Genomic DNA, 13,477 nt, shown 5'->3' with positions numbered 1-13,477 from the left:
CGGGGACAGTTCCTATCCGTAGTGTTGTGACCTTCTTGTTTACAGTGAAAGCAGTAAGTTGTCCTTGAGCATGGTTCATGGTCTTCCTTCATCTCTTCTGTACAGTTCTTGCATCTTGTGAATGAACTCTTGCAATTTTTTGACAAATGGTTGTACCTGAGACACTTAAAACAAATTACTGGACGTGGAATAAACGGATCAACACGGTTTATAACAGAATATAGACGTACCCACCTTGGCAACACATTACTTCTAAATACTATACCTACTCTATTGGTTGGAATTCTTTCGTCGTTCATTCTCCTGGTCATTCTAAACACTGATTCAACTTTCACATCACAGATTACATTTTCAAGAACTTCTTCCGGCGTGATTTCTGTTGGAATGTCAGATATTACTCCCGTTACCGTGACAAATTTTTTGGGAATGTACGCTTTATATCCTTTTAAAAGTAAGTTTTGGCAGTCTGCAAGACGATTAGCATCATGCATATTACCTACGTAGACATTAGCTTTGTTTCTTCCGGTTTTTTTTATGTCGTCAATGCATTTATCAAAGCCTATCTGGTTTAAAAGAATTCCTATTTGTAATCTGTTAATATGTTTTCTTTTGTCCAAGTCAGTGTTCTCGACAATCACCCTATATGGTCTACTATCTCCATCACAATAGTGGAATTTTTGGTAAACTTTTTTGATAGGTTCGGAACGTGTTGTACGCAAATTCGACCACTGTGCGTCAGAAAAACATTGATGACGGATCGATGATGATTGATAAGATAGGTGTAGAATTGTGTACGGAATAGGTATAGAATTGTGTACAGAAATTTGTGTTAGTAAAAGTATGATGAATGTTTACACCATTTTGTTCTGTTATGAATTCGGTTTAGCTAGAAAGAGTTTGTGATCAAATTGATTTGGAGTAATTTGAGTGATTACGGGCACTGCCGCTTATCGGAAAGTTTTAGCGAAACTCTAGACTGGATCTGTAAGTAGAAAAAGTAGAGAAAAGGATCAAGTGCTAATAGGAAGCTTTTATTTAGATCGAGTGCGAGTGCCGTTGAATCGACAGGAATTACTGAGCAAATTGATTGAGTCCATGCGTACCGTAAGTAACCGAATTTCGGAAGGAGAGCAAAATTTAAATGTTTATATGTTTAGGTTTAATGTGCTGAAAGCCGTGTATTGTGGAAAGAAGTTGGCCAGTCTGATCTCACGTGACGTAAGTTTTTAGATTTAGTTTAAAGCATAGCCTAATAAGAAAATTATTTAATAGGACCTGATAAAAAGCAGTCGTAGTAGCCATCGAGGAAGTAATCTTGTGTGAAGTAGGAAACTTTGAATGTAAGCGACCATGTGATATGTTTTTTTTTGTATCTAATTGTAATTCAATTATAGCTTTGAGTCCTTTGAATCCATCACTACAAAGACTTGTTTCCCTACCCTTGAGAAGTCCGAATAACATTCTCAAAGATTCAAAATCCAAGATGGCGGAAGGTTACAAGTATAAGTGCTGCGAGGAGGGCGAGAATTACGATGCAAGCGTTCGGTGCAATCGGTGTGGAGATTGGTATCATTTTTCCTGCGTAAATGTTCAAGACAGCGTATCAGAAAGTGTTTGGTTCTGCGTAAAATGTATAACGGACGAGCCATCGCTTTTGGAATCGTTCGCTTCGGCAGGGAATACAAAAACTCGTCGTGGTCCCCCGCGTGCATGCAAAGAAAAACATAAAAAAAACCCTAAATCGAAATTACCCTCAAAGAATATCGTTAAAACAGCTAAGAAAGGTCAGGTCGAGCAACAGGATGATAGGCAGGCAGTTAGATCGGATGCTAGAACAGAAAGCACGTATACCGGCGCCATTAGAAAGTCTCTTTTACGTTTCCCAGACACCAATTCTTCTGTTATTGGAACGCGGAGTGAAGATAAAAAAAGTGAGTGCAGTGCAAGTAGTGCTGGTAGCAGGTCGTCAAAGGCTTCAACGCGTGAGAAGGCAAAGCGTGAGCTACAACGGTTGCAAGAAGAGAACACGCAAAGGCGCCAAGAAGAAGAAATTGAGCGAAAATTATTGGAGATGGAGCTGAAAGGAATCAGGCGTGAGAAGGAGCTCATGGAACGCAGACATGTTTTAGAAAGGCTTGCGGAAGAAGAAACTGAACCCGAAGGCGATTCCAGCGAGGATGAAGAGTATAATCTCCGGAAAAGAGTTGAAGATTGGCAAAAGGATTCCGAGGTGGGTCGAAGCGAAACGACGTACGAACAGCGAAAACAATCGACACCTAAGGAGGAGGACCGTCAAGAAAAGGAAATTTCTGGATGTGAAATAGCTTGTGGTGGAATTGGTTTGCCAGAAATAAGTAGCGTCGCATCGAAGTCTTTTAAAGGTACGGCTTTAAGCACTACAAAACTCTCCGATGGCGCATCTCAGCTGCAGATAATCGCGTCTAGGCAAGTTTACCCAAAGAGCTTGCCGAAATTCTCAGGTCGACCCGAAGAATGGCCAATATTCATAAGCTCATATGAACAATCGAATACAGCCTGCGGATTTAGTGATTCAGAGAATCTGGTTCGTCTACGCGAGGCTTTGACTGGAAAGGCATTGGACGTGGTGCGGAATCGTTTACTTCTTCCAGAAAACGTTCCTTTCATAATTCAAAAGTTACGCAGACGTTTTGGAAACCCCGAAGTTCTTTCAACGATATTGGCCGATCGTATACAGACCCTTCCGGGCCCCAACTCAGAAGATCTGGAGTCTGTTATTGAGTTTGGGAGTGCCGTTGAGGAGGTTACTCAGCACATGAAAGCAGCGAAATTGACAGATCATCTTCGAAATCCTATCTTGATGCAGCGGTTGGTTCAGAAGCTACCCTCGGTCTACGCAATGGAATGGGTGGAGTTCAAGCGAAAACGGATAGCGGTGGATCTGGAGGTGTTCGGAGAATTTATGGAAGAGTTGGTGGACAAAGCGCTGGAGGTAACATATGCGCCGTGCAACATCGAAGACCCGGTGAGAGGGAGACGGCGTGAAAAACCGGTGGTTAAAGGATTTGTCAACATTACGGATACTGATGGTCACAAGTGCTGTACATGCAGTCAACAGGAGTTTGAAAATGTTCCTCCGTCTAGAACAGCTGTCTCTTCCGAAAACTATCACTCTAAGGGCTGCTCGATTTGCGGGTTGGCAGGACATTTTGGACGCAATTGCAATGAATTCAGAGCATCGAATTTGCAGGAACGTTGGAACATGGTACAGCGGTTAGAGTTGTGCCCATTGTGCCTGTACAACCATAACGGAAAACATTGCATGTCGAAACGCCGATGTGGTACGAACCGTTGTGATCAGAGACATCATCCACTCTTACACTGGGAGTCAAATTCAAACGCACCGCATTTGATTGCGAGCTGCAACAGTCATCGACAGTCAGTCATATTTCGAATGATTCCTGTAGTGGTTTACAGCGACCTAAAAAAACTGAAGGCGTTAGCGCTGATAGACGAAGGATCATCAGTGACACTGATTGAGGACGAACTAGCTAAGGAGTTGGGATCAAAGGGAAACATAGAACCTCTGGAAATGAGTTGGACCAACGGAATGAGTACGGTGGAGAATCGATCAGCTAAAATACACCTTCAAATATCGGCTGTAGATGACATGAACCGCTTCGATCTGATTGATGCTAGAACCGTCCGTAAACTGGACTTACCCATGCAATGTTTGGACAGCGGTGAGCTGCGTGAGAAATTCTTACACCTGCGGGACATTGAAATCCCAAGCTACGGGTCAACAAAACCGAAGTTGTTGATTGGAATCAACAATGCTCATCTTATCGCCCCGCTTCAATCCCGAATAGGAGAGTTAGGAGAACCCGTCGCTATACAATGTCGGCTAGGATGGAGTTTGTACGGACCACGAACAGGTGTAGTAGCCAATGTACATTTCTTGGGACATCACCGCTCCTGCGACGAGTGCGATAGAAACGACCGAGAAATGAATGAGTCCTTGAAAGAATATTTTAGCATCGAAGCAGTTGGGATATCTCCAGTTCTGCTGGAATCGAACGTAGACCGGCGAGCTCGCGAAATATTGGAGCGAACGACAAGACGTACAGGAGATCGTTTCGAATCTGGGTTGCTGTGGAAAACAGACAACGTGAGGTTCCCGGAGAGTTATCAAATGGCTTTGAAACGAACAAATAGCTTGGATCGTAGAATGGATAAGCAGCCGGGCGTTCGTGAGGCCATTTTAAAACAGTTGCACGAGTACATCGAGAAGGGTTACGCTCATTTGATTACAGAGCTAGAATTACAAAACACTCCGCCGGAGAGGACGTGGTACCTGCCCCTAAACTTTGTAATTAATCCGAAGAAGCAAGGAAAGATGCGTCTAGTATGGGACGCCGCTGCTAAGAACAAAGGAGTTTCGCTCAACGATTTTCTTCTGAAAGGGCCGGATATGGTTTCGTGTTTATCAACAGTTATCAACGGTTTTCGGGAGAGACGGATTGCTTTTGGAGCGGACATTCGAGAAATGTTCCACCAGATACGTGTGAGATCGGAGGACCGCCAGGCTCAACGCTTCTTGTTTCGTACAGATGTCGAACGAGAGCCGCAGATATTTGTAATGGACGTGGTGGTGTTCGGAGCTAGCTGTTCTCCTTGTACATCGCAGTACGTCAAAAACTTAAATGCTCGAGAGCATGCAGTGCAGTACCCTGAGGCGGCAAAGGCTATCATCGAGAAGCATTTCGTCGACGATTATTTTGATAGTGTTGACACGGAATGTGAAGCTGTTCAGAGGGCTAAGGATGTAAAAGCGGTACATGCAGCTGGCGGCTTCGAATTGCGGAACTGGATGAGTAATTCTCCTGAAGTGCTCAAAGAACTTGGCTCTACTTCCATGGAATCTGCTAGGTTTGTTGAAGTTAACAAAACTGATAATGTTGAACGTGTTCTGGGTATCAGTTGGAATGCCGTCAAGGATACATTTGTTTTTTCGACAGACATGCGCGCGGACCTGCACCCCTTTATTAAGGAAGGTGCATGGCCCACTAAACGAATTGCGTTGAGGTGCATCATGAGCATGTTTGACCCGAAACAATTTCTGGCGCCAATCCTGATCCATGGACGGATAATTATGCAGGATGTATGGCGAAGTGGAATCGAATGGGACGATAAATTGAGAGAGGAGCAGTATCACCAATGGTTACGTTGGACAAATCTATTTCCGTTGATCGACACCGTTGAAATTCCTCGTTGTTACCTTGGCAGATTCGACTCAACATCGTACGAGAGTGTACAGTTGCACGTTTTCTCCGATGCCGGTGAAGACGCGTATGGCACTGTTGCATACTTCCGGTTTGTGAAAGATGAACTGATTCATTGTGCCTTTATCGAAGCCAAAGCCAAAGTTGCTCCATTACAGCACATGTCGATACCCAGGAAAGAATTGCAAGCCGCGACATTGGGGGCCCGCCTTGCAAAAGGCATACGAGAGAGTCATTCCTTTCCAATTACCAAAACGGTTATGTGGACAGATTCGAAGGCGGTTTATTCGTGGATTAGATCAGAGCGGAAGAAATTTAAAGAATTCGTAGCTCATCGTGTTGGTCAGATCTTAAGCTTAACCAATCCTGAAGACTGGCGATGGGTACCATCAAAAGAAAATGCAGCAGATGATTTAACTAAATGGGGGAAAGGAACGGAAATCAATTCAGATAGTCGGTGGTTCAAGGGTCCTGAATTTTTGCACCAGTCGGAAGAAAATTGGCCAGAACAAAACCAGAATATTATAGTCATCGAGGATGAAGTTCGAGCTCATGTTCTGTTCAGCGCTACAACTTGTACGGATGTTTTTGGAAGCCGGATTGAGCATATATCGAGGTGGACTATTTTAGTGCGCATGGTGGCAACAGTGTACCGTTACGTCGAAAATTGCAAGCTTCGAGTGGCAAATAAACCGATAGACGCCCTTCCTACAAATGCGGCCGGCAGAAAATCGCAGATTCCAGGAGTGGTTGTACCCCTTCGACAAGAAGAATATTTCATGGCGGAAAATTGTTTGTGGCGGATGGCGCAGCAGGAGGAATACGCGGATGAAATAGCTCTACTGTCACGAAACCGAAAAGTACCGAAGGATCAGCAGAGACAACTGGAACGTTCTAGCAATCTGTATGACAAATCGCCCTTTCTTGATGAGTTCGGAGTTCTACGGGTAGAAGGAAGAACAGTATTCGCAGATTTCGCTAGCTATGATGCAAGATTCCCAATAATTCTTCCCAAAAGGCACCCGATAACTAGGAAATTGGTCGAAAATTGTCATCAAAGAACGAATCACAGCAGCAGAGAAACAGTTGTTAACGAACTAAGGCAGCGTTTTTGTATTGGGTCCCTGAGAGCAATTGTAGAGTCGGTTATAAAGGAATGTCAGTGGTGCAAAGTGCACAAAGCGCGACCGTTCATTCCCAAAATGGCACCTTTACCGAGACAACGAATGGCCCTGGGAGTAGAGCCATTTTCATATGTTGGATTAGACTATTTTGGTCCACTAGAAGTTTCTGTTGGAAGACGACGAGAAAAGCGTTGGGTGGCCTTGTTTACATGCATGACGACTCGTGCCGTGCATCTGGAGGTGGCTCATACTTTGAATACGGAATCGTGTAAAATGGCTATCCGAAGGTTTGTGAAGAGGAGGAGAAGTCCGCTTGAAATATTTTCCGATAACGGAACGAATTTCGTTGGAGCCAGTAGAGAACTAGCCGCTGCGATCCGAAAGATCAATGGAGACTGTGCCGACACTTTCACATGCTCAAAAACTAAGTGGACCTTCAATCCACCAGCAGCACCACATATGGGTGGAGTATGGGAGCGGATGGTTCGATCGGTAAAGGTAGCCTTGAACACAATCGTAGACGGAGGAAAACTCACGGATGAGATTCTATCTACTGCTTTAGTGGAAGCAGAGGATTTGATCAACTCAAGACCACTGACATATGTTTCGACAAATGTCAAGGATGACCTGGAAGCTCTCACGCCGAACCATTTTTTGAAAGGTTGTGCCGCCGAATGTCTTCCACCTCGGAGTCAAACAGAACAAGTGGACGCTTTACGAAGCAGATACCATCGCGCACAGCAACTGGCTGACAAGTTATGGCAAAGGTGGCAGCATGAATATTTTCCCAGTTTAAATAAACGCACAAAATGGTTTGAAGACGTCAGAGAAATAGCTGTAGGAGATCTAGTGTTCGTACAGGAAGAAAATAAACACGAAAGAGGAATCGTCACAGAGGTCAAAGTCGGTATGGATGGGAGAGTTCGCTCAGCAGTTGTGCAGGTGAACAATAAAAAGAAGCTGCGACCAGTGTCAAAATTGGCTGTACTCGAAGTTGAAAGTGGTAAACCCAGCAGAAATTAACCGATGGAATAACTACTGGGCTTACGGGTGGGGGTATGTTGTACGCAAATTCGACCACTGTGCGTCAGAAAAACATTGATGACGGATCGATGATGATTGATAAGATAGGTGTAGAATTGTGTACGGAATAGGTATAGAATTGTGTACAGAAATTTGTGTTAGTAAAAGTATGATGAATGTTTACACCATTTTGTTCTGTTATGAATTCGGTTTAGCTAGAAAGAGTTTGTGATCAAATTGATTTGGAGTAATTTGAGTGATTACGGGCACTGCCGCTTATCGGAAAGTTTTAGCGAAACTCTAGACTGGATCTGTAAGTAGAAAAAGTAGAGAAAAGGATCAAGTGCTAATAGGAAGCTTTTATTTAGATCGAGTGCGAGTGCCGTTGAATCGACAGGAATTACTGAGCAAATTGATTGAGTCCATGCGTACCGTAAGTAACCGAATTTCGGAAGGAGAGCAAAATTTAAATGTTTATATGTTTAGGTTTAATGTGCTGAAAGCCGTGTATTGTGGAAAGAAGTTGGCCAGTCTGATCTCACGTGACGTAAGTTTTTAGATTTAGTTTAAAGCATAGCCTAATAAGAAAATTATTTAATAGGACCTGATAAAAAGCAGTCGTAGTAGCCATCGAGGAAGTAATCTTGTGTGAAGTAGGAAACTTTGAATGTAAGCGACCATGTGATATGTTTTTTTTTTGTATCTAATTGTAATTCAATTATAGCTTTGAGTCCTTTGAATCCATCACTACAAAGACTTGTTTCCCTACCCTTGAGAAGTCCGAATAACAGAACGAGTTAGTGGTTCGTTTTGACTTACGGTTTTTTGCTGGTTATCTGAATCCGATTTGTTGTTATTTACCATCTCTTCATCGTGTGGGATTTGCATATGATTGAGGTTATGTATTTTATCATCAGCAGCTGCCCCCACGGGGGCAGCGTTGTTTATATTCATTCCACTCAATAAATAAAATATTTTTGGGAACACCACAGTTTAAAATCAAAGATATATCTAATATCACAGATTAAAATGGGTTAATAAATAGAAACAGCACAAAACAGCTTAAAAACGTTGGCTAAAATTGGCAACACACATCTAGTCCGCGTTGTTGTTCGCTCTTGGGAAGGATTGTTACCTCAATTCTCATTGAATAATTTCAAGATATATTTTTAGAACAAGCCTGTACTACTGTAATTGTTTCCGAGAGAAATATACAGGCTGTGTCTTAATTAGATTTGTTGTGATGTCAAAATCAAACGCAATACTATTTGTATCGAAAAACTGATAACATAATCATATTTATTCACGTCAGGTCTTGTAAAAAGGTCAGATCACAATAGTGATTGATATATTGGAATCCATCCGTCATATTGGCAACACTTCCCCGATTTTTTTCCTGTTCAACTGGCAACAATTTCAGCGAACACTAGGAACTCACTCTTCGTCGATTCTAGACCAATAGCAAATTGACGTTCTCTCTCATTTGCGACTCTCTGTTATTGTTTACATTTGCCACGCGGTTCGTCAGTCTAGAGAATAATCGTCGCAGTGTAAACATCGGTCGTTTGGTCGTCGCGAATTAGTTAGTTTTTACTAAATGACTACAAACACATAGTTTTTCCTCTAACATTCCAGAACATCAATCAAAGTCTAAAAAATAATTGTTTGATAAACATGCCGGGTTATCAGCTTTCAAAGAAAAGGTATCTGCCCAAATAAACTTCAAAATCTTCCTGAATTCTGCCATTTATTTATGAAAAACCTTGAGTCCATTTTTACATACGTATGTTTAGTCACCCACAAACAGAATTTTTATACGAGTATTTTATATTCCGTTGAGGAACCACGAACTGGTTGCTCTAGACTACTTTTACCTCCAGAATGAGACCATGAGCCCTACAAGACTCTCGATATTTGAAGATTAATAGCTTAAAAAGATCCGTTACTTTTGGCTGTAGAATATTCTGAGCTCTATGACGACCTAGTTCTACGAAATCCTTGGCTCTAGAAGTAAAGTAAAGTAGACCCATGGCTCTTGGGGGCCCTGGCTTTGGATCTGGTTTCTTGAATCTATAATAACCTGAACCCTAGAACTTGTTAAGACCCCTGGTTTTAGAAAAACCTGTGCTATAGGATGTTTTTGGCTCGAGGCTACTTTTGGCGCCAAAAGCCTCTTGAATCCAGCAGATCATTAGCTCTAGAATCTCGGGGCTCCAGAAGATCTCTTGTTTTGACAATAATAATTCTTTTTTTCTTTCAAAGACGTACATCGCTTTAGACGATTTTAGTTTTACCGACTGAATAAACATAGACAACTGAAAATTAACATTGAACTAATCGCTCGTCCACCGAGGCGTTTTAAAAGACCATTTGCTCTAGAATGTTCTCGACTTTGGAAGGTCTTGGTTCCTGACTTTTGAAAAAGCTGAGCTCTTCGATCTAGATATTTGGCTCTAAGGCGATGACCCCTGCCCTGATATTAATATACCCTTCGCTCTAGGAGACTCTTGGTTTTATAAAATTCTAGTTCTTGATAAGTTTAGTTCTAGAAAATCCTGATTTCTAGAATACTCTTGGCGTAATAATACTCTTAAATCTAAAAGACTTTTTGCATAAGAAAACTCTTGGCTCTAGAAGACTCTTGAGTCAAGAGTCTTAACCATTGTTACCCTGTTCAAATCTATACTTTCAATGAAAGTGAATCTTTTTTATCTAAATCTTAGTTGGAGTCAAAAAGCGGTACCGACAACATTCATAGAATCGGAATAAATCAAGTTAAATCTTAGTTTTCTTCTGGTGCATAAGCCAAAACGTTATTTAGCTATGCTAGAAATTGTTATCTATAGTTTTTTCATTTAATTTTTGAAAAAAAATTGTGGAATTTCATTTTTTGAAGCATTGTATACCTGTATGAAACTAAAATATTTATCCAAAATTGTTGAATGCCAAAAATCTATGAATCTGTACAAAAATGTACCAAAAAAAAACTTTTTCTGTATTGGAATTCTTAAAAAAATATCTGTACGTTTCTAGATAAATCTTTAATTGTTGAATGTAATGAATGAATGGAAAGAGGGGACACCTGGTTTCGAAGATGGACCAAGTTACATCACACCACAGAGTTAAACCGTTGAACATTTTGCACAGTAAAGTTGATCATTCTGTTACACGAAGTCATTGGTCTTTACACAGCACATTTTTGCCTCGATTTCCAGCAATAAAAGTGGCTGGGTACGTTCAGCAATCCAAACTTTCCTTGAAACCAGCAACATTCTCCGTCTTGCTGATTTTTCCAGCACTTGACCTGCATTGCTGAAAAAACCAGCAATTTATCTGTCAAAATTGAATTTATGTTATTTTTTAAGGTGAAATTCTCCAAAAGAATTTTTCGCTAAGTTGATCGTTTAAATACTGTAAATATGAAATACAAAGCATAGCTAATAGAATTTCCTTTTTTTAGTTCTGTAAATGTGCCTGAAAAAGTCTTTTACATTTTGTCCGGCCAAACTTGCTAAAAAGCGTCGTGGTAATATATATTTTTTCAAGTATCCCAGTAGTTAATTTATTAACCCATATTTCCAGCCGGAAAACGACTTTAAACAGCAACTGGTGGACCAAAACATTATTTGGGGTAGTTGTTTCTCGCCGCGGATGGATCCTGGAAAACATTCAGATTTCTCATATTTCGTGTGTCTTAGATAAATAAAGTTAATAATATCTAACAAAAGCATTTGAAAGTTTTAAATTTAGAAAATTTGATTAATAACGACTGAAAAACCTTCAAAAACCGAAAATTTGTAGGATTCCAGAAAATCATTGGCTGGTTTTCCAGCAATTAAGTTTGCTGATCGTTTCCAGCAATTGATTTTGCTGAAAATTTTACTGAAAAACCAGCGGGACGAAAACCAGCAAAATTTTGCATAAAAATTACTGTGTATGAACCTCTATTTGGAATAACTTTGCAACGTTCGGTTCGCTACGATCGGTTTGAAAATGGTGCTATCGATCGTGCCAGAAAAATATGCCAATTTTCTTAATTATACTGGATTTGCCTAATTTTGCTCCTATCGCTTTTCTCCGATTCTAAGGAAAGAAGTTGGTTTTCCCTGATTTCCATATTTTTATGAAAGATTGAGGTTTCACCGTTTTAATGCTTCAATAGCTGCTGCTGAATTATTTTGAAAGCAAAAACTGTATTTGACAAGAAGTATGCAAATGGTCTTTGAAAATGTGTTAAAAGTTATAGAACTCCTTGTTTATTTTCACGCCACTTTCAATTTATACCTATATTAATTTCCCTTTCGTCGATATTCTTCCACAAACCCAGGGTGGCCAGCGAACCGGGAAGATCCGGAAAACCGGAAAAAAATGGGGAATAAAAATGGCACCGTGAAAACCGGAAAAACCTTGAATTTCGAATCAAAACCGAAAAACTCTTTATTGATTTTTTTTTCTGAATCCTATGGAATCATAAAGTTCAATTATTGCATCATAATGAAATTAGTTTTTCAGAATTTTTTAACACAAAGTCGTTTATTTACAGATGGGAAACCCTTCGGAAATAGTGAGAAAAAAATCGAAATTTTAATTTCATGCGTATAATGCGGGGAAGAGTTGAGAATTTCTTAAAACTCTACATTTCAGGGTTCTGGGCTGTTCCAGTTCCTGTTCAAAAATATGTTAAATGTATGTGTTCTAAATTTAACGAAACGTCGTAGAAAAATATCATGACAAAAACTGATTTTAAGCTCAAGGATATTGTCAATATAAAAAAAATTGAAATTAATAAACTTTTGATTACTTCGAAGCTTGAATACGTCGAGTAAATAAGTTTTATGGCGGTTATTGAAGGAAAATTTTTATATTTTCTACCGTAGTGCACTTTCTTTATATACTCAGAAAAAGACCTAAAATATGGATGAAGAGATAAGGTATTTTTTATTCATTAATTTACAAATTATTTAACTCATTTAACTAACAAACAGTCAAATTCAAAATCCCAATTTTTTGGTTCAGAATCTAAACAAAAATTCAAAATGCTTAGTAAGAATAAGATTAAGAGGAATCTCTTCTCAGAATTGCAGAGAAAAAATTAAAATATCAATCAGTTGCAATTAAGATCAAATTGGAAATGTGACTCCGGGGCTAAGCATCAGAAATTAAAATTAAAACTGGAATTATGAATCCAAACTAGAGCTCCATAGTAAAATTCAGTATAAAAAAAGTAAAAAAATTCCATGGCATCATATCGAAACCATGTAATCTATAAGGATTTACCCTTATAAAAAGCAAAGGTGTAAAAGACTGAAATTTTTGACAAGATTTTGCAGGATATAGTTAAGGTTATTATAACGAAAATTATTTGCTTATCCTTTTTTGTTTCATTCTGCAATTACTGCAATTTTCTATTAAAAAAAAACCAACAAACGTCACTGTAATCTAAACTTTTTTTTCAACTTTAAAATTCAATTAAAGAATGCCTTCAGAGTCAACAACTTTTCGTACGAAAAAAAGTGACATGCGTGCGTCTTAAGCAGATACCGAGATCTACAAATGAGTCGCCCTTAAACAACAAGGTGAAAAGTTTGAACCCAAGCACTAGGTTTGTAATTTTACTACTTATAGATGATATTGAAATTGATATAGAAGAGAAAAAAAAATGGTTTGAGTTCTATGCAATAAACCAAGTGTATCACTTTCACGTTGCCACCCTGTAATGCAAAAGCGAGCCGGATTTTTTTTTAAACATTCCACTAATCAAACCTTTTTTTAAAATTCTTCAAAATTTTCAACTTTTGATTCATTCCTGCTGAGATTACCATTAAGAAACGAAACATTTTGAGTTCCATTTCTTGACCGTGCAATAAAATCCCCGCACTTGATTTCTCTTCCGTAAAATTTTACAAACAAGCACAGCGGACTGTCACGACAAAAAGGAATTATTGAAGTCGTTCCGTCCACTGTTTCGGCAAAACTATTGTGTTCTCTTCAATGCATATTGAAGGGAAATATGTATATATTGCATATATACAGCGTCTCTAAATAAAATATTAAATTTTTTATCGGTGA

At 39.6% G+C, this 13,477-nt stretch overlaps 1 protein-coding gene across 1 annotated transcript; it reads left to right on the top strand.

The window, feature by feature from the left end:
* The first annotated feature begins 1,802 nt into the window (after positions 1–1,802).
* Positions 1,803–8,086, top strand: LOC129742203 (uncharacterized). The gene is made up of 3 exons (XM_055734065.1): positions 1,803–1,845; positions 1,887–7,721; positions 7,777–8,086. The coding sequence occupies exons 1-2, from the start codon at positions 1,803–1,805 to the stop codon at positions 7,406–7,408; spliced, it is 5,565 nt and encodes a 1,854-aa protein (XP_055590040.1). The 3' UTR covers positions 7,409–7,721; positions 7,777–8,086.
* Positions 8,087–13,477: the final 5,391 nt, after the last annotated feature.

The sequence above is a fragment of the Uranotaenia lowii genome, chromosome 2, assembly GCF_029784155.1.
Source record: "Uranotaenia lowii strain MFRU-FL chromosome 2, ASM2978415v1, whole genome shotgun sequence".
Classification (NCBI taxonomy): Eukaryota; Metazoa; Arthropoda; class Insecta; order Diptera; family Culicidae; genus Uranotaenia; species Uranotaenia lowii.
Note: the sequence above shows the minus strand (reverse complement) of the source record. Positions and strands in the feature narration are given on the sequence as shown.

Coding starts and splice junctions, on each gene's coding strand:
- LOC129742203 (XM_055734065.1), top strand. CDS start 1,803: ATGATAGGCAGGCAGTTAGATCGGATGCTAGAACAGAAAGCAC. Junction 1,846..1,886: donor GATGCTAGAACAGAAAGCAC/GTATACCGGCGC, acceptor TACGTTTCCCAG/ACACCAATTCTTCTGTTATT.